The 25,330-nt window shown below is 36.4% G+C and overlaps 1 protein-coding gene and 1 pseudogene across 1 annotated transcript; one reads left to right on the forward strand and one right to left on the reverse strand.

Moving 5' to 3' along the window:
• Positions 1-6,438: 6,438 nt before the first annotated feature.
• On the reverse strand, positions 6,439-6,585 carry LOC141451574 (U1 spliceosomal RNA; annotated as a pseudogene).
• A 3,028-nt stretch (positions 6,586-9,613) lies between these two features.
• LOC141450705 (UDP-glycosyltransferase UGT4-like) lies at positions 9,614-22,591 on the forward strand. The gene is made up of 5 exons (XM_074121380.1): positions 9,614-9,935; positions 11,050-11,639; positions 14,161-14,392; positions 19,689-19,908; positions 20,243-22,591. The coding sequence occupies exons 1-5, from the start codon at positions 9,692-9,694 to the stop codon at positions 20,496-20,498; spliced, it is 1,542 nt and encodes a 513-aa protein (XP_073977481.1). The 5' UTR covers positions 9,614-9,691; the 3' UTR covers positions 20,499-22,591.
• Positions 22,592-25,330: the final 2,739 nt, after the last annotated feature.

The raw sequence follows: 25,330 nt of genomic DNA on the forward strand, positions 1-25,330 counted from the left end.
CATATAGAAGATCATAAGACTTATATGAATAATTTTTTCTAGAGAAGATTCGTATTAAAATATTCTGTGGGAAGATGAGAATAGGAACTCAACCTGGCCCTGGACGCCCACGAGGAGGCGATTCAAGCTCTCTTAGTTGGGGGGCGGTTAAGGGATTCTGCCCCCTATTCTAAACCTCTTTCCTGTTATTTCAATCCTCGGCACCCATTCAATGTCTACGTTATATCCAAACTTGTGTAATGTTAACCAATACCTCCCCTGCATTTTGTATAGATTAAGACTTAAGTGTTATTAATCACCAATCGAAAGAAACCATCTGAATATTTCCGGAAGATACATTTTGTTTTCATTATCGGTTATGCTGACTGCAGAATTAATCCGTCAAGACCGTGTGGGACTATAGAAGGATGATTGTAGGCCTATTAATAACTGGCCACTGTAGGCTCAGGAAACACACGCACCGCATGAGCCTGGCAGATAATAGCCTGTGCAGGTTCTGTCAGGAAGTGGAGGAAACGGCACTGCAATGTGTTGTGTCAGTGTGAGGGGCTTGCCCTCATGCTAAGGATGTTTACTTCTTTGGGAGGAAAAACCCCAAGGCCTGTGAGCTTTATCCAAGAGTCGCGCTCCAGCATTAAGAGTTTGATTAAAAGGACGAGGTCTGGAGAGTGAGCTTTAGAGTAAGGGGAGCCACAATAGATCCAAAGGGTCGCAGTGGCGTAGGCCTTGAGGTCGACCTAGTCTAATATAATCTAATCTAATTATCGGTTATCAAATAATAGTTCCGCAGCATCGGACTCAAGCATCTCATTAATAGTAAATTTCAATAGACTTTATAGCTTTTATACGAGGGTCGTATGAAAAGTCCGGGCAAAGTCAGAGAGATAGCACTACTGGCGCGTATCGAGGTTATGTTTAGTTAGTAGCATCTCTTGGAAGAACACACACCAAGTTTCAGCCAGATCGGTCTATTTCTTTGTGTTTGGCATTCGTTTGAATCGAGGAAGTCGAGTGATTTTCAAAAAATGGACGAAAAAGAATTTCGAGTGTTGATTAAACACTACTTTATGAAAGGCAAAACGCCTCAGGAGACTAAAGAGAAGCTTGATAAACATTATGGTGACTCTGCACCTTCGATTAGAACAGTTTATAAGTGGTTTCAAAATTTCCGGAGTGGCCATATGGGCACAAGTGACGCTGAACGTTCTGGACGCCCTGTTGAGGTTACTACTCCAGAAATCATGGATAAAATCCATGATATGGTGATGGATGACAGAAGAGTGAAGGTGCGTGAGATTGCTAGTGCTGTAGGCATCTCGAATGAACGGGTACATAATATTTTGCATCAACATTTGTACATGACTAAGCTATCCGCAAGATGGGTGCCGCGATAGCTCTCACGCTTGACCAAAAACGAAATCGTGTGAAGTGTTGCAAGGACGGTTTGCAGCTGTTCCAGAAGAATCCGCAGGACTTTAAGCGTCGTTTCGTCACTGTGGATGAAACATGGATACATCACTACACTCCTGAGACCAAAGAACAATCTAAACAATGGGTTACCAAGGGGGAATCTGCGCCAAAAAAGGCGAAGACCGTTCCTTCGGCCGGAAAGATTATGGCGACTGTCTTTTGGGATTCGCAAGGAATAATCCTCATCGACTATCTGGAAAAGGGTAAAACTATTACAGGTGCATATTATTCATCGTTATTGGACCGTTTGAAAACCGAGCTGCAAGAAAAACGCCCACGATTGGCCCCACAAAAAAGTCCTTTTCCATCACGACAACGCACCAGTTCACACCTCAGCAGTTGTGGTCGCAAAATTAATGGAAATAGGGTTCCAACTCGTTTCACATCCCCCCTATTCTCCAGACTTGGCTCCCTCGGACTACTATTTGTTCCCCAATATGAAGAAATGGCTGGCGGGAAAAAGATTTTATTCAAACGAGGAGGTGATTGCAGAAACGAATGGCTATTTTTCAGACTTGGACAAATCCTATTATTCGGAAGGGATCAACAAACTAGAGCAGCGTTGGACGAAGTGTATAAGCCTAAAAGGAGACTATGTTGAAAAATAAAAAAGGTTTAGCCCAAAAAATTAAGTAGTTTTTATTTTTGCACGGACTTTTCAAACGACCCTCGTATTTTGTAGTTTTACAATTTGGATAATTTTAATAAGAATTTAAATAATTTTAAAATTCGTGTTATAAAAATAAAAAATAAACAAATGCTTCATGGTTATTTTACTGACACTAAGTTTTTATTGATTTTTAATCGTTATTTTCGTATTTTAAAAATTTTTAAGTGGGGGGGTCAATCAGAGATATAAATTACGTAAAACAATCTGACTTATTTTCGCATTTAACGGAAATGGAAATGTAAAAGCCGTAAAGAGTGGTACACCTGCATTTATAACTTAGAGCACAGTGGAAGGACAATTTATACGGACGATTGCCATCAGGCAGGTCGATAAAGAGACTGTCAAGGGATTCCAGTTTTGGAGACAGCTGCAACGGATGTATGTATGACTTTAAACCGTGCCCTGATATAAACAACGCTGTTAAATTTACATTTTAATACACTTTTGAATAGCATGAGAAACGGAAGGAAGCCAGTGGCTATATACGCAGATGTTAGAGTTGCCATGTGGCTGGGTATACTATGAAAAATTTCCAGAGGGAACTGTAAAGGTTAAAGTGGGAACCAATTATTTTTGTGCACCTTAGGGAGTCACTGATTATATACGTAGTTATAACTAGGATCTAGGAGTATGTAAACTAGCCTGATTTAAATAAAGGACTCTAGTTAGTTTTTCCTAGCGTCTAATTTTCCGTTTTATTTAGATTTCGGAGTTTTCAACAAAAATATGGGTTTTGAAGGTCGCTGGGTTGGAAAAAATGGGGAAAATGGGGCTTCGCTTCTCACTTCTCTACGCTTTCCGTACAAAATACTGTTGCACCTACCGTACATCCTTTAGAGCAGGGGTTCCCAAACTTTTTACCCAGGGGGCCAGGTTCACTGTCCCTCAGACCGTTGGAGGGCCGGACTATAAAACAAAACTGTAACAAATAGAATATTTCAAATAAAGAACAAGTAAAATTAAATCACCAAACTGCCCCAGTATTTCTGTGGGAATTATGGACCTGCTTTTTGGCTAATGAGATGGTCCAATGTCCGGTTTAGTTATAGTGTTTCGCCTTTCTTCCTACTTCGGCTGTTATTTTCGGAGCCGTGACGCGTGCGTCCCATGTCACCGGAAGTAGTACTGTACATGAGCGACGCAGCGCTTTGCGGCACCGCCACATATAGAGCTCCTCTCACTGACCACCTAGTGAAAGAGATGCCCCTTCCGCAAGTGCGGCGAGGGCCGGATAAATGTCCTCAGGGGGCCGCATGTGACCCACAGGCCGTAGTTTGGGGACTCCTGCTTTAGAGGGTCCGATATGTTCACGTACACCTTTATATTGATGTCTTAATGGACGGTAACTGAAACACTGATCTTCATTTGTACTACTACGGAAGCAAAAACTACATCCTTTAGTCATACATCTGCAATTCTCAGTCAGAGCCCAATATTGATGCTATAATACGCAGGACGGTAAGCAGGAGAAATATTAGTGAAGGTTATTACTAACCTGGGTTAGTAATAGTAAATTCCACCTGGACATGGGAATGGTGCTGCTATTAGAAATGATCTGTGGGGAAGGATAGTCACGAAAAGGGAGTTGCAGGAAGAGTTGGGTGTTTCTAGGGGAGCAGCAGTCTCCAAGTTGGGGCGGCAGTCTCCAAGGTAGGGGCGGTCTTTCCCAATTAATTTGAGCTTCTTAAGACATTTGTCCTTTTCATCAGAAAAACCTTGCATATTGCAGGAAGTAGTAGTGCAGATCCTCTACTCGCTTTTCAAGTAGGGGGCGAGCGTCAAACTGGCTTCACTCTCTCTCTTCCTGCAGGTCCCAAACTGGTAATTTAGGGCTGAATTAGGAAAATCTGGGGAGACATTGCGGAAATGAGTTCACATAGAAACCAGGGTTCTCTTTCTACGGCTACTGTGGACCAGCTTGATATACCCTTTGATCATCTAGCTAGAACAACGGAGGATGGCATGGTTTTCGAGACTCACCACGCTTCCTACAGAGTACTCTTTCACAGAGTACCCGCATTGCATCGTCACCCAGGGTGTCGTCGAGTCTCACCTGACACTTGTGAGTGGCCCAAAGATTTAATGTAAGTTGCTGGGGGGGGGGATGCACCCTCCACAGCACTCCCTTTTTTTGATTAAAAAAAATCCCTTTTCATTCCCAGGGGATCTCAAATTACCGGACTGATTGTGATAACTTCTCTCACTAGTAAAGCAACAGAAAATAAACGAAAATAAATAAATGTTTTCTTAAAATATTTTAACTAATCTCTACAGGAAGTTACGTCATTGATTACTTCCTCTTATTACAGGATATTACCAGAAAGTAATAACAATTTATAATTATCGTATAATATGGTTTATTATAGTTACCAATTAGTATATTAAACGTGAGATTGTGTTCAAGTGAAGATAATATGGTTTCATTAAAGCGGAACTTAATTAAGTTGAATAGAGACCGTTATATGTTTGAAATTGTACTTGAATTGTAGTTTGTACGTGTGTGTGTGTGTGAGGGGCGTATTTTGAAGGGGGGATAGGGTTAAAACAGAGACGCGGTGTATTTGTGGTATGCGATAGAACTTTGTAGCACCATGATTGTGGGCATGAAAGCAGACGCTGCATGAACAGAGACTGACATACCATGCTGACCATACCAAGTACTGCAGCCAGCCCGGCTGGTATCCAATGGGCCAATGGTCGCCCTGCAACACTCAGTGCATGTCAATTAGAGTCCAATTCCAACGGCTGTTCTTGTCTTCCGATTCAAATCTATATATTCCTCGCCCATCATTTGTTTTAAATTTTATTTTTATTTATAGTTCGACTAAAATATTAAACAAAATCTATTGCTCTAAAATCTAAAAGATATCTGAAATAGATAAATTGAACTTGACTATCGAGATGCTCTTTGAACACGGCTTTAACCTTTCCCTTTAAAGTTTGTACGTTCATCATAAACAAGTAAATCTACTAAGTTGCTCGGGAAAGTTCTTTTAAGGGTTCTTTTCTAGGGAAAGGAAGTGGGTAGGATTGCCCTTAAAAGGGCCATTTCTCTGAGAAAATCTAACATCTGGTGTATTTCGTTAAAGGGGCTAGGTTTGTGGCTGAAAAATTGAGTTTAAAATTGAAATTCCTGAACCGAAAATGCCCTTATTTACTTAACAAGTTCAGTGTGGAGTGGAATTTAGTTCTAAAAACCACCCCACAGTGTGCAGAATTTAAATCAAGACAATGACGTGTATACAAGTCGAACGCAGGGCAAAAACAACCAAAAGTTTACAATAGTCGTAATAGTCACTGTGCAAGCGACTTTTTTCTGCAATCTCTGGGGAGCTTACAGATTACCAGAGCATTCTGTGCTCATTCAAAAATCTTGCACCGCTTAACGTATGCATTGCTCCTAGTTAATTAGGGAAGAGCAAGAGCTTTTACAAGAGCAAGAAAAGAGCTTGGAATTCTGTGCAAAATGAAATCATGCTCTGAGACTGAGGTCTGAACCTCTGTCTAAGGTAAAAAAACGGGCATTGCACAAGAGGTTGAGAGCTTCTATTTGTGTGAGGTAATTCCCCAATCTCTAATGCGGAGACCAAACAAGTACCAACCACTTATCAATTGGCTGACTCCTTCCACCCCCCCTCCGTATAAAATACTTGGCAGTTCTATTGGTAAGATACAAGGAAACATCCCACCAAATAATATTCTTATTGTATTTTTATTAAAATTTCGAGTTTTTATAGTTGAATGGCTATTTTATATTTTTTCACAACGAGTATACACGTCGAACGCACCGTAACAGAGGTTTGGTTTTGACTTGTTCATGGATTGTACATGACGTGTCTATTAGATAAATCTTATCTGTTATTTAATAAGTGATTGGAAGTACGCTTCCCTCGTTAAATTTCATGTGATGTACGGTTTTACCATCTACGTATAATATTATTAGTGAGTATTTGATATGGTTTCCGGAGTTATGAAGGAAAGTAATTAGAGCAGTACTAACCGGAAGTCGTGTGAGTATTACGGCCAGATTTTATACAAATGGTTTGTTTCTGAGGGGATGAAGGAATATTAATTCCCTCTAATACGTCATTACATTGTAGCCACCTGTATAATTTTCTATTGGAGGTATACGACATTTAGTTTCCGGGCCACATTATTACGTTAGTAACGATGAATTTTGCGTAATTAATAACATTTTAATGCTGGATTAGTTTTACCAAGGGAATATAAATCGGGTTTAGGATAGTTAAGATGTTATTAAAAATTAATTTATCATGAAGCAAAGATTTATTAAAATTTCGGGGATAGCGCGTACGCAGTCCCCTCGTACACAAAAATTACACACCCGATATCCCCATTTGGGATATACGCAGAGGTCAGCCAATTTGGCCTCACCCTGATGGAACCGCCTTCTTGATCACGGTACTCCTGGTGCAGGTCAGTATGAAGTTTATATACTATACTAGAAGTCTTTGAATTACACTCAGTGTATTTAGTATACGAGAGCTAATATAATTTAATTTTTTAACTAATACTAGAAATAATTTTCAATATTAATAAAATCTGAAATTAATTATTAAATAATTACTTATAATCAATTAATATGTATGTAATTTTAAGAAATTTTTATAGTAAATAAATTTAAGTTATAGTTGAACTGGTATGATTTAAAAGATTGAGTGTTAGATTTGTTGGCTGCTTCCAGAATGCGCTAGTGTTCCCGGAATGTCTGGGTGCAACTACGAACGAAGCTGAAACATTGCGATCTTGTCTTTAAATATTTTTTGTTTTTAACTTTTATCATTTAATTAAAATTTTATGTATTAGGTTATTTTTTTTATAATAAATATATAAATAATGCTGAAATATTAAAATTAATAGCATATAATTATTCTAAAATATGTGTATATTTTAATTTGTATTTATACAATGAAATAACCAAACTGGCCTTGAAATACGAGTGACCTAGTATCGATGATTATTGCTTTAAATATTTATACAGCGATTACATGTATTTTTTCAATTGTAATTTTTTATTTAATTTTTAATACACTTCTTTTTTTTCATCAGACAAAATCAAATTTATTTTTCTGTTACAAAAAATTTAAATCTCTCTCTCCCAAATTCCAAGTAAAATTTCTAGTTTCTTCTATCGTAGTTTAGGAATGATTTTAATGATTCAATAAGCAACAAATTACATCATTAATTTAAATTAATGAAATAAATTCGTAAAAGACGATGCCTGATGCCTCAGATTATAAAAATACAAAAAAAAAAAAAAAAAAAAAAAAATTAATATAACAAAAAAAACCTTGCCGAAAGAACTACAATTTAGAAATAGTGTGACAGGAGAACAGAGTAATGTAAGAGGTCTCTCTCTCATGGTAGATTCTATCGACACTGAACCTACCCACTTGCACTAGATCAATTTTCTTAACTGAGCTTACTGGTTTGATTTCCGCTTCGTAGGGGGGACTTATTCCCTTAAACAGGGACCCTTTTAGTAATATATATATATATTTTTTTTTAAATCGATTTTCTCTTCTCGCAAATCTCGAGATTTTACGATTCCGAAGAAACTACGAAATATATAAATAATATTAATTGTTTCTTACCGATTAGTTCGTATACGTATATTCCGTTCTTTGAGTACGTAATGTACACAAGAATTTTTCTAGGAAGCCCATTTTGAGAAATAATTTTTCTTTTCAGTAAAGTGACAAAATTACGAGGGTCGTTTGAAAAGTCCGTGCAAAGTCAGAGAGATAGCACTACTGGCGCGTATCGAGGTTATGTTTAGTTATCTCTTGGTAGAACACACACCAAGTTTCAGCTAAATCGGTCTATTTCTTTGTGTTTGGCATTCGTTTGAATCGAGGAAGTCGAGTGATTTTCAAAAAATGGACGAAAAAGAATTTCGTGAGTTGATTAAACACTACTTTATGAAAGGCAAAACGCCTCAGGAGACTAAAGAGAAGCTTGATAAACATTATGGTGACTCTGCACCTTCGATTAGAACAGTTTATAAGTGGTTTCAAAATTTTCGGAGTGGCCATATGGGCACAAGTAATGCTGAACGTTCTGGACGCCCTGTTGAAGTTACTACTCCAGAAATCATTGATAAAATCCATGATATGTTGATGGATGACAGAAGAGTGAAGGTGCGTGAGATTGCTAGTGCTGTGAGCATCTCGAATGAACTGGTACATAATATTTTGCATCAACATTTGGGCCATGACAAAGCTATCCGCAAGATGGGTGCCGCGATTGCTCACGCTTGACCAAAAACGAAATCGTGTGAAGTGTTGTAAGGGACGGTTTGCAGCTGTTCCAGAAGAATCCGCAGGACTTTAAGCGTGGTTTCGTCACTGTGGATGAAACATGGATACATCACTACACTCCTGAGACCAAAGAACAATCTAAACAATGGGTTACCAAGGGGGGGAATCTGCGCCAAAAAAAGGCGAAGACCGTTTCCTTCGGCCGGAAAGATTATGGCGACTGTCTTTTTGGGATTCGCAAGGAATAATCCTCATCGACTATCTGGAAAAGGGTAAAACTAATTACAGGTGCATATTATTCATCGTTATTGGACCGTTTGAAAACCGAGCTGCAAGAAAAAACGCCCATGATTGGCCCCACCAAAAATGTCCTTTTCCATCACGACAACGCACCAGCTCACACCTCAGCAGTTGTGGTCGCAAAATTAATGGAAATAGGGTTCCCAACTCGTTTCACATCCCTCCCTATTCTCCAGACTTGGCTCCCTCGGACTACTATTTGTTCCCCAATATGAAGAAATGGCTGGAGGGGAAAAAGATTTTATTCAAACGAGGAGGTGATTGCAGAAATGAATGGCTATTTTTCAGACTTGGACAAATCCTATTATTCGGAAGGGATCAACAAACTAGAGCAGCGTTGGACGAAGTGTAATAAGCCTAAAAGGAGAATATGTTGAAAAATAATAAAGGGTTTACCCCCAAAAAATTAAGTAGTTTTTATTTTAGCACGGACTTTTCAAACGACCCTCGTACTTCAGAAAAACGGTCTTCAATAGGTTTTTCCAGTTTTTCCGTATTTTCTTTTTTTTAATTATTTTTCTTTAAATTTGGTATTCTTACTAAAGTCATGCACCTTTATTACATTTATTTGGAACATTCTAAATATATATTTTTTTTTATCGTCCTTAAGCATATAATAAAAACTAAAATTAATAAAAACAAAACAAAAGGAATGTCAATAAAAAATAAAAGAAACTATAAAACTTAAAATGAGGAAAAGACATTACATAATGTGCATGATAACTATTATCATACAGTTTAAAATAGTTAATACAAAAAATAAAACATCAGTATAATGTTAAGTAGAGGGGACGTTTTTTTTTAAATATATGTATATATATATATATATATATATATATATATATATACCTCAATTCATTAAGGAAACTAACAATATTCATTTTATACCCAAAATAAAAGAAAATAAACTTAGTTCATATTGTACTTTGTTCGCAGTCATTGTTCATTTATTCAATTTTTTTATAATACTATGTCTACTTATTTAAAAATAAGAATTTTGTTAATATTAATATCAAAATTATGCATAACAAATAGTTCAGAAATTTTGGTATTATTTCCGGTAATGTTTACAAGCCATTATAACATGATATCGCCATTGGTGACTGAATTAGCTACACGTGGACATCAGATTACCGCATATACAGCGCAATCTTTTGGACTAACACAGAATATTACTGAGCATTTAGTCAACTATACTGTTTTAAATGATCGGAGTGAGTATAAAACAATTTATAAATTCTACTGAAATCGTTAATCGTTTTAAAAAAAAAATGCACGAAAAAAAAACGTTTAACTAAATTTGACATTTTTTTTTTTTTAAAGGCAGTAATTTTTTCACAAACAATACAGGGTAAAATATAGGGACAATGAGCAGTCAGAAGCTCCTAGGAAGAAGAAAAAAAAAAAAAAAATAATTAAGCCCAGCTGGATTCGAACCTGTGACCTTAGCATTGGTAACCAGTATTCGCTAACCACTCAGCTAATCTGAAATTTCAGGCTTGCACTCCTTTTTGTTACCTTTTTAACGCGTGAAATGATTTTCATCAATGCAAATTAATACTTTTTTTTTTTTAAAAAAAAAACCTCATTAACGTCAGTTTTGAGTTCAAAAAATTGGTAAAACAATTTTAGACCTGCAAATATTCGAATGTATCTATATGGTTCAAATTTATGAACTGAAATGGGAATGAAATTTTAGCTGATATTCGTAAGTTTTGTAGTTTTATTTATAGTCGACTTTTTTTTCATCCTTATTTTATTTTGTGGAGATTTAAATGAATTATTTTTAAATAACTTCGTGGAAAAAATTTTCCGAGCGTTTAGCAAGTTGGACTCCCTCATGGGGATCTCAGGTTCGAACCCCTGGCTGCTCTTCGAATTGAATCTCACAGCTTTATTCTGAGAGTATTCTTCGTTCACAGGGTTCTTTATTGACGTGCGTTATCTAAATTGAGTTTCTCATATTTTAAGGCCTTCTAAATACGGAAGAAAGGTTTTTTTTTTTTTTTTTATAAACACAAGGTCGTTTCCGGTAGGCACTGAGTTGAGTTTTCATCTGTATTAGTGTGAGTGCATATAAATTCTAAAAACAGGAAGCTGAAACTTTACATCTAGATTAAGAACTCACAAAGGGACGTGACGTAACTCTAATCGATTAGCACCGCGCAACCGGAAGTACCTACTTCACTCTGAGCGGATTTTCCAATTTTTAAGCCTTTTCCTGTAAACTTGTTGAACACATTGTTTCTCTAAAGACCCTTTTTGGTTTAATAATCAGGTTTTAATCCATGGAAGAGAATTCACGTCATATTTGTATGTCTGTTTTAGATGTGAAAGATTTCACCACCCTTGGCAGCGGCCTGTCGTTGATCATGGAAATGCAAGGCGTGAATCTACGAGGTGCTTCCAATTTTCTACAGACCCAAGCTTTCAAACAGCTGATGAGTGACGAAGAATGTAGATATGATGCAATAATAACGACGTCACAATTAGTTAGAGAATCATTGGCACCATTACAGCACAAATTTGGAGCATTAGCTATTGAATTATTACCACATTCGAATTCCCCATCGCCCAGCGTATTATCTGGGATTCCATTCAATCCTAGCTATTTTGTTGACGTCAAATTACCATATACAGATCGTATGACCTTCATGCAACGTCTGCACAATCTTTACAACGTTCTCATCACTTTGTCAATAACATTCATGTACACGTTGATACGTATGCAAGAATTAAGCGATGAACACATTAAATATCCCGGATGGGAAACTAGACCAGAATTATCTAGCATGATCAGTAACAGCTCATTAGTGCTGGTGAACAGCCATTTCTCGATTAATTATCCTTATCCATTACCGCCGAATATTATCGATGTTGCAGGAATTCACATCAGACCGAGCAAACCTTTGCCACAGGTAAAATTATTAACCTTTCAACTATTAAATATTCAACAACAAACCTTCATTGATTACTTGAGTCTTGTTAAAAAAGGGGGGTTATTACAATGTTCAGGGGTCAAATTTTTTAATATCGATTACTGATGTTTTTTGAATCAGAAATGTAGTGCAAGATGGAAATATAATTGATGACGTAATCTCTATCCAAAACTGTTTAGTTTACCTCTGATGATGGACTTAAGCCCGAAATAGAGAAACAATAAGAGCTACGACCGATAAACTCAAAGCTATGATACGAGGGTCGTTTGAAAAGTCCGTGCAAAAATAAAAACTACTTAATTTTTTGGGGTAAACTTTTTTATTTTTCAACATAGTCTCCTTTTAGGCTTATACACTTCGTCCAACGCTGCTCTAGTTTGTTGATCCCTTCCGAATAATAGGATTTGTCCAAGTCTGAAAAATAGCCATTCGTTTCTGCAATCACCTTCTCGTTTGAATAAAATCTTTTTCCCCGCCAGCCATTTCTTCATATTGGGGAACAAATAGTAGTCCGAGGGAGCCAAGTCTGGAGAATAGGGGGGATGTGAAACGAGTTGGAACCCTATTTCCATTAATTTTGCGACCACAACTGCTGAGGTGTGAGCTGGTGCGTTGTCGTGATGGAAAAGGACTTTTTTGGTGGGCCAATCGTAGGCGTTTTTCTTGCAGCTCGGTTTTCAAACGGTCCAATAACGATGAATAATATGCACCTGTAATAGTTTTACCCTTTTCCAGATAGTCGATGAGGATTATTCCTTGCGAATCCCAAAAGACAGTCGCCATAATCTTTCCGGCCGAAGGAACGGTCTTCGCCTTTTTTTTTGGCGCAGATTCCCCCTTGGTAACCCATTGTTTAGATTGTTCTTTGGTCTCAGGAGTGTAGTGATGTATCCATGTTTCATCCACAGTGACGTAACGACGCTTAAAGTCCTGCGGATTCTTCTGGAACAGCTGCAAACCGTCCTTGCAACACTTCACACGATTTCGTTTTTGGTCAAGCGTGAGCAATCGCGGCACCCATCTTGCGGATAGCTTCGTCATGGCCCAAATGTTGATGCAAAATATTATGTACCCGTTCATTCGAGATGCCCACAGCACTAGCAATCTCACGCACCTTCACTCTTCTGTCATCCATCACCATATCATGGATTTTATCAATGATTTCTGGAGTAGTAACCTCAACAGGGCGTCCAGAACGTTCAGCGTCACTTGTGCCCATATGGCCACTCCGAAAATTTTGAAACCACTTATAAACTGTTCTAATCGAAGGTGCAGAGTCACCATAATGTTTATCAAGCTTCTCTTTAGTCTCCTGAGGCGTTTTGCCTTTCATAAAGTAGTGTTTAATCAACACACGAAATTCTTTTTCGTCCATTTTTTTGAAAATCATTCGACTTTCTCGATTCAAACGAATGCCAAACACAAAGAAATAGACCGATCTGGCTGAAACTTGGTGTGTGTTCTTCCAAGAGATGCTACTAACTAAACATAACCTCGATACGCGCCAGTAGTGCTATCTCTCTGACTTTGCACGGACTTTTCAAACGACCCTCGTACATATCTAAGACAGAAAACAGTTTAAATTTCAAAACAGACACGAACAATTTAAACAACATATACGCAAACTTACTACAAAATACTTGACAATTGGCAACACTGACTTCCACACAACCTAACACATATCACACACATAGACCCATCACACTCAGTCCATGAACAGACAAGACAGAAGACACACCAACCCTGTAATGTAAAAATATTACTTTGTAAACTAGGTAAATAATTTTTGTAAATTTCGTTACATTATATATATTCATTTCTATAGAATCATTGTTAACAATCTGTAAATATTTTCCACAGCCCTGAAGATGACCTAGTCCCTAGGTCGAAAGCTCGGCAGAATAAATGTATCACGAATGAAATGGCAATTATTTTTTCATCCTATTGAAACTAAATACGGTTATTTGCTTTGGGTTGTCGATTTTTTTAACAAACAAAATATGTCAAATAAAATTATACATTTTATTTGACATATTTTGTAAACACTTTTGCTTTATTTCAAATACTACAAAAAGTATTTGTCGCCATTTGCGTTTTTGGAACTGTAATGATCAAACTAAAGGTTACAGATAGCATTTAAATTTGCTTTTGTGTCAATGCGTGATTGAAAAGAAAAATACAGATAGAATATAAATTATCCACCACAATTAGAAAATCTAAATCAAACCCGCGTAAACGAACAAATGGTTGCCTAGCAACTGTGGGTCAGTGAAAAAGCTTGCGCGGGTCAGTGTCTGACCCGCGGGTTATAGGTTCGCCATCACTGCCCTAGTGTATTTTGTAAAAACCAAGGAATACTCAGAGAATCTGAAAATGCACAATCCCTGTTCAAAACTCTGGGAAGAGGACTTTTATTTCCTGTACGCAAGAGAGAGAGAGAGAGAAACATATCTCGCGAGAAACTGCCTTGTTCACACCAAAGGTTTGGTTCTGTTTTCAGAATTTGGAAGACTTTATGTCCAGTTGGGCTGAAGATGGAGTTTTGCTGTTCAGCTGGGGCTCAATGTTACGCGGTGAGAAGGCGGACAGTAAAGATGTATATGATTCATTAATCAGAGCATTCAGCAGACTGAAATTGGGCATCATCTGGAAAACCAATCTAAAAGAGTGTCCAGACGATCTGCCAGATAATGTATTCATCAGTGAATGGCTGCCACAGCAAGATATTCTAGGTGAGTTCATTGGTTTTGAATCGTTTAATGTTAACAAAACTCTTATTGTGAGTTCTGTTGGATATAGGTCTTACTAGGTTTTTCCCTAATTTTCTCGTGAATATTTTCGGTGAGCTAAGTGAGAGGAGTCTAATCCATGTGGAGATTTTACTCTGCTGTGGTGATTGCAATGTGGATCGCAGCCATTTTGGGAGAGATTTGGTATTGTGATTATACAGGGTGAACCAGTAAGTAATGTCCATAGGCCTACAGTGTGTAGTACATCTAAAGTGGAGTTCAATGACGTATTGGCCAACTTCATATTTTCCTCTGTTCTTGAGTGACGCCCCTTGAATTTTTTTTTCTAAAATCATTACTTTTTTCCAATAAAAATGTTATTACTCAGAAAGTTTTAGTCCGAATTCGATTCTGATGACACGGTTAGGAAGACAGATAAATTTCCTAAAAATTGACACCATTTCGAAGCATAAGTTTGTACTCCAAACAGCCTCAATCTTCCTCCTGTATACTGGGAAAAATAAAAGTAATCGAAATTTTTGAAGAAAACTCATTAGGCCCTTATATGATCATTTTTAAAGTAGATTGTCTTAAAATAAGGAAGTCAAAGGTTACAAATTGCACTAAAAAATCAATTTTTAGGAAATTTATCTGTCTTTCTAACCATGTCATAAGAATCGAATTCGGACTAAATCTTTCAAGAGTAATAACATTTTTATTGGAAAAAAGTAATGATTTTAGAAAAAAAAATTCAAGGGGCGTCACTCAAGAACAGAGGAAAATATGAAGTTGGCCAATACGTCATTGAACTCCACTTTAGATGTACTACACACCGTAGGCCTATGGACAATACTTACTGGTTCACCCTGTATATTTGGTTTAAGTTATTCGGGTTCTGTTTTGCAGGTTAATTGAGTTTTTTTTGACGTTTTGTATCATCCCCATAATAACATATTTAATTATTTGCTTTGTAATTTGTTTTTGTTCTAATCTTAGGCTTGGGAAAGTTGAATTGATAGCTTAGTGTCTAACGTGGAAAGCAGGAGACAATACTTTTCCTTTCTGTTCTCTGACTCCCTCTGTTGTTTTTCATTCTTTTCTCTCAAGACTGTCCAGTGTACGTGACTTGAGGCTAATTTTACGGCACTAAGTTAGTCTATCTGTTGTCCTAGAGTCTTGTCTTTGATTTTCCAGTAATCTTCCTTCTTTGTGGGCAGCAAACTTGATGTAATGGCACAAATAATTTGCTGACAGTTTCAGGAAAGATCTTTTATGTTTTCTTTTGTTTCTATTTGACCAGATGATCGTGAGCTGCGTTGTTCTGTGTTGCTGCATGGCCAACTTGTTGATAGCAACGCTCTGGTTGGAACGTTTATGCGTTTTATTGCTTAATGAGACCTTGTTGATAGCCGTTTTCTATTAGGATTTGTTGTGCTTGACACAATGCTTCACAATGGAGTCTGTGCTCTTTTTTTTTATCATGGGTGATGCAAGTTATAGGTTGTGGAAGTCTGCCTGACCGTTTTAGTGTTCTGTTATTTCATTTTGAAGTCATTATTTTGGGGTACCCAGAAATGGTAGCTGATTGTTATCTTCTACTTTTATAGGTAAAGTAATGCCTACCTTTTTTAGGTCTACTTTACGTTCTTCAACCAAATTAGGTCAATAATTAACTAAATATTGAAACCAAACTTAAACTGGGCGTAGTTTGGAATAACTAAGCACGTCAAATTTAAATAATTAGTGTTACAAACTTTATAGACCATTCTCACTTCCTCTTACTCCTAGCAGAAGGAAGTTTTTGCAATCGTGCAGATGTACGATTTTCATTTCCATCCATTTCATATCCATTTTGAAATAGTTGTTTTTTAACAAATCGCCGAAAGTTCAAATTTATTTTATCAAATCGGTGCTTTGGTACAATTTAGGAGAAAATCTGCCAACCATTCGAGCCAATTAGATGGAAAAGATTGTCCAGATTCATGGAGTTTTCCAGCAAAATGTCTGCAACCATTTGCAGTGCCCACAAGTAGATCTACGTATAACTTTAATTTGTGCATTATCCAATGAAATTCATTCTACAGCCAATGCTAGGAGGGAAACTTTAGGGTGAGTGAAGCGTATGCCCTATAGTAGCATTTAAACATAAAGGGACGAGATTATTTCCTGTAGAGTATAAGTAAAGTAATGCCTCCAACTACCAAATTAGGTGACGCCAACATACTTCACTATAAATATCTCATATTAACCATTAAATAAAAAATCCAAGGCCTCTAAACCAGCCATACATCCTAGCTTTGCGGGTCTAGTCTCTTAACCACTCGGCTACCGTGGCGCCTTACTATGTGTTTTAATATCTAATCTGTATGTATCATTTTGGCGATATTTCGTTACTGCAACTAAAGATGGCCGAATTATTTTACACTTTCCAAGCCATATTTTCTAGGACATCTTTTAATATTCAAAGTTCGTTAAACAAACCAAGTTCAAACTTGGTTGTAATTAATAGTGTAATTAATTAAATTACAAATCCTGTGCTTTATAGTGTCGTATTGAATGCCCTTAGAATTACATGAACTGTGACAGGGACTAAAATGTCCTACTGTCATTGATTTCTAGGGCTAAATAGTACTCCATCTCATTGTACTTGGTTATAAAGCAAACTCGGCTAGGTGATTGGAACATTGTGAGCCAAGAGACTAATTAAGATTCTGAAATCTTAATTGCCTCTGGGAATTCAGCACAGTGTTGGACTAGCTGTTCTCCCTCCAATCTTCCCTCTCTGTCCCTCCAAGGGGTAGGGGTTGCATACGCCTTTATATTCGTTTCCAACTTCATTGATAACTTTCGAGACTGTAACTTTTTTTTCCAACTTGTTACGTACTGCATATCATAAACAAATTTTATCTGAAAATTATTACTATTCAGAACAGCAAATTTTGTTCTAGTTGAATTTTATTGATCGTGTTTAGATTAAATAATTGTGTAGAGGATGTACTCACATAAATTATTACGGAAGTGAAATAACGCCAGTGGAACTAGCCCTACACAGAGCGTAATTCAAATTTGGTACCGGATATGGTATGAATGTCACCGAAAAATACCTTATAAACATCGACAGGAACCCTGTGACTCTGTAACTCACGCTAACTGATGGAAACAATTCGAGAGTTAAATATAAATCGATTTTACCCTTCACCCATAATCCCTTAATCAGCAACCTGTCCTGCAGTAACCTCCCAGTCAGATCCTCCTCGCAGACTGTGGGCACCGATGGCCTTGCGATCACACCTGGTCGAGAGTTAAACAAGGCCATCCTTCGTTTTCAATTCATTTGGTATTTTACTTTAACCGATGATGGTCATCGTTGGATGGCCTTCATTTAAGCCCTTCCTATGATTTATTTTATTTTGTTTTATTGTATTATTCAGTTTTGTTTTTAGTTTACTTTTTACTTTATTTTATTTTTGTTTCTATTTCGTATATTTATGCAGTTATACGTTCGCCATATTTGCTTGCTACGACTATGTATTATGCAGTTGCAAATCGATCAATAAAGGAAAATATAAATTTATTTACAATATATAATCGAAAAAAAACTATATTAGTTTTAAATGCGAAGTCCTAGACAAGTTAAAGAACATCTAAATAGCATTTCTTTAAAGGATATAGACAAGCTTCAAAATTAAGTGAAAAATAAGCGCATAATATTACATTAATTCCAAAAAAAGGTATACAAAAGATTATAGTGATAAGCCTGACCAACAAAAGCCCTTTGTCCACAACTAGAGAAGTTAACTGCTTAAATATCGTGTTTTCTTAGTAGCATAGTGACGGAAATATCAAATACATCGCGCACACATCAATTTCTACCGTTAAAACCTCAAAACGTGTATTTCCGGCTAGAACACGATAATTTTAAAATCCGCACGATCGCAGACTCCCTTTTTCATTGGAAAGAGATGCTAACAGAAAAAAAAATCAATATAGATTGATATCCTCTTCCTCAAATCACAGTCTAAAGAAAGAAAAAAGAAAAAGGTCACACGTGCTCCTGTCTAGGGTCAGAGGTCATCCCTGAGGTCGTCAAAAAGTAAAATTGAATAGAACTAGAAGAAGAAAGTTACAATCTTTTTTTAGTAGACGGAAGTTTGGATAGGTGTTGCTATCAAACTGTAACAGACTGTTTGAAGATTTCATCGTGTCCTAACAGACATATGGCTGGCTTAAAATTCCAACAGCGCCCTCTGCAAAAACAGCTGAAACTTATCTCCTCTTCCTGTTCGCTAAACCTAATTCCCGAAAGTTGACCCAAATAAAGTTTATTTTAGGGAACTTCCGCTTGGCGAGCCGACTTGATTTTACCAGCTAAATTTAGCACAAGGGGTAGTTTTTCTTTTACTACCTCTAACGGGTGGAATTGTAAGTTATCTTGTAAGTGTTTGTTTGCTCTTCAAAAGATGTTGAAGATTTTTGGACCAATATACAATCCCTTTGTCCCTTTCAAGACGCGAAGTCCTTTTAAAATGGATTTGCTCATCCAGCATGTCTGTATCTAACTTGTTAATCTCTGTGCGGAAGATTTCTCTCGATTAAAAGTGAGCACAGAAGGACCTAACGCTAAAGCACTTAACTCTAAAAAATGGAAACCATACCTTTTGGTTCCGGCTCGTAAAAGTACAAGAGCGGCATCGAGGGTGGACAAAAAAAAAAGTTGATTGACTTGAAAATTAGGAGGATTAGACAATGTTGGAAGCTGAAAGTCTATGGGGCTTAAGGGCTTTCTTTGCGGCTTAAAGGCTTTCTTTTGGGCTTAAGGGCTTTCTTTGGGGCTTAAAGAATTTCTTTGAGGCTTAAAGGCTTTCTTTGGGGTTTAACGGCTTTCTTTGGGGCTTAAAGGATTTCTTTGAAGCTCCTCTCTCCATACGATCCAAACGATCTAACCATCTCAGCCGAACTTGCTTCCTGCGGACAAAACTACCCAAATGATAGTTTTAATCTGCTTCGTTGCAGATTTTTTGGAATATTTAACACATTTCTGACCGGAAATCATAAGCGCCTTTTCTCTCTCTCTCTAAACCCCAATTGTCTTTGATTTTCATCAACTGCACTTGGCTCTGTAACTGTCTCTCTTGTTTGTAAAGTGAGTATAGAGGATCCTGCAAACCTATTTCCTGGATTTAATGTTCAAGACACTTTTTGTTGATCAGTTCTCTATAGATAAATAGTCAGTTCAGTAAAAATTCAATCATTTACGAAAAATTAAAACGCAAGTTTTGTGCTTTTTTGTTCTAAACAGCGCACAAAAATCTGAGACTAATGGTCACTCATGGTGGCCTAAGTTCGATGATAGAAACCATACATTTTGCGGTACCAGTGGTCGTCACACCATTTTTCTTCGATCAAGGAAAGAATGCCAGGAAGCTAGTCGACATCGGCATGGGTGTGATGCTGGAAGCTGACAATATCTCCACCCAGTCACTGGTTTGGGCAGTGCAAGAAGTAGCTTATAGTAACAGGTAAAAATGCCATGTATAATCTTTTTCTTCCTTACTAGTAAGTGATAGATGGTGGAAACAGATTTTCTCGCACTGTGTGTGTGTGTTTGAGTTAACAGAAGATCTCATAAAAGGAAACTCGCGGGAAACCTTAACTTGGCCACTTAGCTTTGACCACTTACTTACCCACAACTTAGAAAAGTGCATAGATTAAGGATTACCTCCATCACTAGATATAAGGACAGCTTCTCATTGCTTCCCTTCACGCGTAAAAAGTCAAGGCAACGTTACCCTATTATAACTTTACCACTTCCAGTATTGTCTTGAATTGCCATTTTATTTATTTTTTACTCAGTTACAGAATAGCAGCTCAGAAACAATCAGCAATCTTCCGAGACAAACCCAGCCATCCATTGCAGGAAGCCGTCTACTGGATAGAATACCTGCTGAACTACGGGGACGTTTTAAGACCTTCGTTCACGCAAATGCCTTACTATAAAATTTTACTGTTAGATGTATGGGCATTTATTTTTATATTCAGCATAATTGTTATTTATGCAATTAAAAGATCCAAAAATTTAATTAAAATTAACTACAAATTAATTGAATAGAACTATAAAAATTAATTTGTTCCTAAATCAGCCTTTACTGCTAGTTATAGGTTGAAAAGTAATCAATTTAAACTGGGCGGTAGGGCAGTTGAATAAGGGAGTTGATCGCCAAAAAGTGCACGAAAAAGCGTATCGTTGAAAAACACCCAACTTTGAGAATTTTTGTCTCTTTTTCTATGAAAGATAAAAGTCCCAAATTTTCTATATAATACGGGTATAGGGCAAATCCTCCTTTACAAGAGGCGCCACAGTAGCCGAGCGGTTAAGGCTGGAAACATAGTGGAGCGGCGAGCAAAGCGGCGATGATAGCTGCTTCAGATCAAAAAGAGCAACGAGCAGCGAGCAAAGAGTTGCATGCATATAGTGACGAGTTTAGACGCGTTTCTCCTTTCAACGAGACAAGATGGAGGAACTATTTTAATATGAAAATTCTTCCTTGAATATTTGGTACTTGCAGCAGCTTAGTAGTAGGAGCTGCAGTGTACATGACATAAATAAGTTTAGAAATGAACTTGGTGAATTTCATCACTTGTACCAACAACTTCGGGAGCATCCTGGCAAGTTTCATGCGTATTTTCGAATGTCTATATCAACATTTGATTACATACTAGCCCAGTGTAACCCCATTAATCAAAATCAAATTTTATTGTTTTTGAGTAATACAACTCACAACAAAAGTTAGGCACAATATAGAAAAATTAACTAAATACAAATCTGTGTAACCCCATTAATCCTAGCAGTTACTTTAAGATAAGAAAATCAAAATAAATAAAAACAAAATAGAAATATATGCAGATAAAAAGAAATTAGTCAATTAAAAAAAACACAATAATTTTATTAAATCACAACTCCATGATTTGTCGTAAATTAATGTTGTAAATCTGAAAAACTGGAGTAGTACGACGCTACAGAAGAAGGATTGGAGAATTCGTTCTGATCAGAAGTAGTAGGACGTGAAAATGTAATTTAATTTTGCCTAGTATTTAGATGAAAGTTAGCATTAAGGGATTGAGAACCAAATTAAATGTAGCAAAAATTACCTGAATTCTCCATTAACTACTAATTGTTAAATAATTTTAACTATTAATTATTAATTGTTAAAAACTATTGTAGCTTCGCAAACATTATGGTCCCACAGAGGTTTCTTTAAACCAACTAAACCAATAAATGTAACAATATCCATAACCTTTAAAAAATAACCTTTACAAATTGAGCGCGATAAGAGCGAAGAAATCAAACATGTCATAACGCTTTGCTCCACTCTCTATAGATAGCGTTGCTCTATCTTCGCTTTGCTCGCCACTATGCGCGGTCCCATATGTTTACTTGTGTTTGATTTCGCCGCTTTGCTCTTCGCTATCATCGCCGCTTTGCTCGCCGCTCCACTATGTTTCCAGCCTAAGAGACTAGACCCGCAATGCTAAGATGTATTGTTGGTTTAGTAGGTTCGATTCCCGGTCTAGAAGCCTTGGATTTTATTTAATGGTTAATAAAAGAAATTTACAGTAAAGTATGTTAGGCGGTTATAGGCTAGACCCGCAATGCTAAGATGTATTGTTGGTTTAGTGGGTTCGATTCCCGGTGTCTAGGCCTTGGATTTTATTTAATGGTTAATAAAATAAATTTACAGTATAGTTATGTTTGCTAGTTGCCTCCGTCCACGACACCTAATTTTGTAGTTGGACGTTAAGCCCCGCCTGAAAAAATAGGCAATTACTTTACTTTAAACTTCCTCCTTTATAACTGTAATTTTTTTTTGCACAGATTGAAAATAGCTTTCGTGAAAAACTGTTCCAAAAAAAAAATTGGCCATTTTCAAAAATTTGTTCAAAACTGAAAATGTGGTTAGATCTGCCATTGCTGGATAATATCTTGCGATTTTATCCGGTCGTAGGGCGCATGTTTATTGTATACCTGACCTATTTTGGACTTAAATCCATTGTCAGAGGTAGATTGGTGTAGAGATATCGTCATCACTTACATATTAACGTCTAAACAATGTAGTGCCTAAAAGTGGGGATCGATTTTTTTTTTTAATGAATGAGATTTTCATTTCAGTAAAAGTGCCTTTTTTGGAGATCTCGATGCATTGATGTTGCTTTGAAAATTAGAAGATTATATGTTATGTGTCATACAAAATCTATTTAAGATAATTTATCTTATTTATTTATTTATTCAGATCAGAAATACACCCAAAAAATAGGGTTTTCAATAATTAATTTTAAATCAAAACAGTCAAGAAACTTAACGTTAACGTTAACTTCACTGTTGTGTAAATTAATAATAATTATTGTATTTGTCACCTGAACTGTTTTTCTGGTGTTTAAAGTCTAATTGTGATTATTTGTAGGAGAAGAGATATTTAAATTTAGCAGCAGTAACTGTACTAATTGTTGACCAGCGTTATCAGAGAAAACGTTGCTTATTACAAGTTATGTTTACAGTTCAAATAAATTATAAAAAATTTTCTTTTGTAAGAAAAATATTGGGTGTAACTGGAGGTTTTCTCCAAAGAATCTCTCTTCGAACTAGTCTCACAAAAAAAAAGAAAAAAAGTTTTTACAATTATTATTATTATTATTTAGTAAAAATGTAAATAATTATGTTCATTAATAGGTTATTTTGTGTGAAAATAACAAAAGAACAATGTAATTTTTGTTTTAAATATTATCTTTTTTAGTTTTTATTAAGAAATTAATTTAATAAAGAGTTCCGTGAATGTTTAATGGTTGATTTTATGTCTCCAGTCCCGCTTCGATATGACGTAATATATAGATGGCCATTGCGCAATGAATAACAAAGTGAAGAACTTTAAACGCGTAATTCGAGGCATGATTAAAGCGATGAGTTTGTACTCATTCAGTACAATCTTCTCTACTGCCAAGTAGTAAAGTGAATTGCCTATTTTTTTAGGCGGGGCTTAACGTCCAACTACCACAAATTAGGTGTCGGTGGACGGAGGTGACTAGCAAACATACTTTACTGTTCAAATTTCTTGTATTAACCATTAAATAAAAATTCAAGGCCTAGAGACCGGGGAATCGAACCTACTAAACCAACAATACACCTTAGCTTTGCGGGTCTAGTATCTTAACCGCTCGGCTATCGTGGCGCCACTTACTGCCATGTAGTAAAGTAGGTAGTTTATAAAATCACAAGCAGTGAATAAAATTATTTTTTTTTTGTAATCACATGTGCGAGAAAATCTTGTATGACCATTCATACTAAAAAAAAAAAAATTCCTCTCATGCCTATACATTTTTTACAAATCAAACTTTAAAGTTGCCTCAAAAGTAAATAAAAAGTTTGTAAATATTACGTAATGAATACAGGTTGAAACAGGTTCTTCTTTTTTTTAAGGTTTACACTTTGGGGTATAGCTATTAGTTAACGAGCGCCCTATGTTTGCTACCCATTGGGTGCAAACATTCTCTTTTACTAATTAAATGAAAAAATGAATGCTCAGAGTTTCCCGAACTTCTCCCCTTCCCAAGAAAAATAGATTTTCCTAAAGAAAAGTGAAAATTAATTTCCACCTAAAACTTTGCAATATTTTATCATCTTATTGATTTTTATCGATCAGAGTAGGCATGTTTATGGTGTCTTTTGGCTGCATGTTTCAGACTTCCATCATCAAAGACTTACATCATCAAACACTTCCATCATCAAAGACTTACATCATCAAACACTTCCATCATCAAAGACTTACATCATCAAACACTTCCATCATCAAAGACTTACATCATCAAAGACTTACATCATCAAACACTTCCATCATCAAACACTTCCATCATCAAAGACACATCATCAAACACTTCCATCATCAAAGACTTACATCATCAAACACTTCCATCATCGATTAATCAGTTTCGTTTTGAGATTTCCCTTTTCATTGATTAAATCAGCAAGTGACGGGAACATAGTTGAAGACGAAATCTCTACACCAAACTGGTTAATCTTATGATTGACGTAAGTTCGAAACAGGTTAGGAATATGATAAATATGAGCGCTACGACGGTTAAAAATCAATGGTTAATATCCAGAACTTATGGATTTGATAATATTTTCTAAAAATTTTCCTTTACTTCCCCATCTTGCAAACAAGTTCAGGATGCAATGTCAAATTTTCTATTTCCGGAAGTATCCGTTCAAAAGCTTTCTGAACCGTCCATGACCACTAAATGTGGTAGTTTGACGTAAAGCTCGTCTGAATAGTAGGCACTTCTTGGCTTTACTTTAAAGTATCGTACTATTTAAAGGCTAGAACTTAGCTCATTGAGTGTAAGAGCTTGCCAGACTTACTTCTTTTGGATGCAGAGAATCTTGGATCTGTAAATCCAGTGAACGATATCCCAGATAAAAGACACGAGAAGTAACACTACTAAGTTAAGAAATACGTAACTTCAATTTCTTTAACAACTTCCTTTAAAAAAAAAAGTTTAAATTTATTTCCCATGTTAAGTTCTGTATCAATAAGTGGCTGCTGCGTACGATGTGATCAAGTATCACTTCCTGGGTTTTCCAAACTAAGTGCCCTTCCATTAGCCGACCCCCCACCACCACAAAGAGGAGGCTTTTCACTATTCAAAGTCCTATACACTAAGTAAGTTTTTAACCTGTCAACAACTCTAAAAAACTTCTACTGATCCAAGTAGTACTTTGATTGATAAAATTCACTAAGATTTCTTTCTTTATTTGAAAACACAAAAATCTGGTAGAAAGATATTTTTTTACTCTGAGGTTTCAGTAACATTAATTTACCACCTTCAGGTTGAATGGATGTTCACCGGAATTCCAAATGTTACTCTGTTTGCTGTAATCTCACCTAGAAC

This window comes from Rhodnius prolixus, unplaced genomic scaffold (genome assembly GCF_049639745.1).
Source record: "Rhodnius prolixus isolate KJV_2025 unplaced genomic scaffold, Rpr scaffold_8, whole genome shotgun sequence".
Classification (NCBI taxonomy): domain Eukaryota; kingdom Metazoa; phylum Arthropoda; class Insecta; order Hemiptera; family Reduviidae; genus Rhodnius; species Rhodnius prolixus.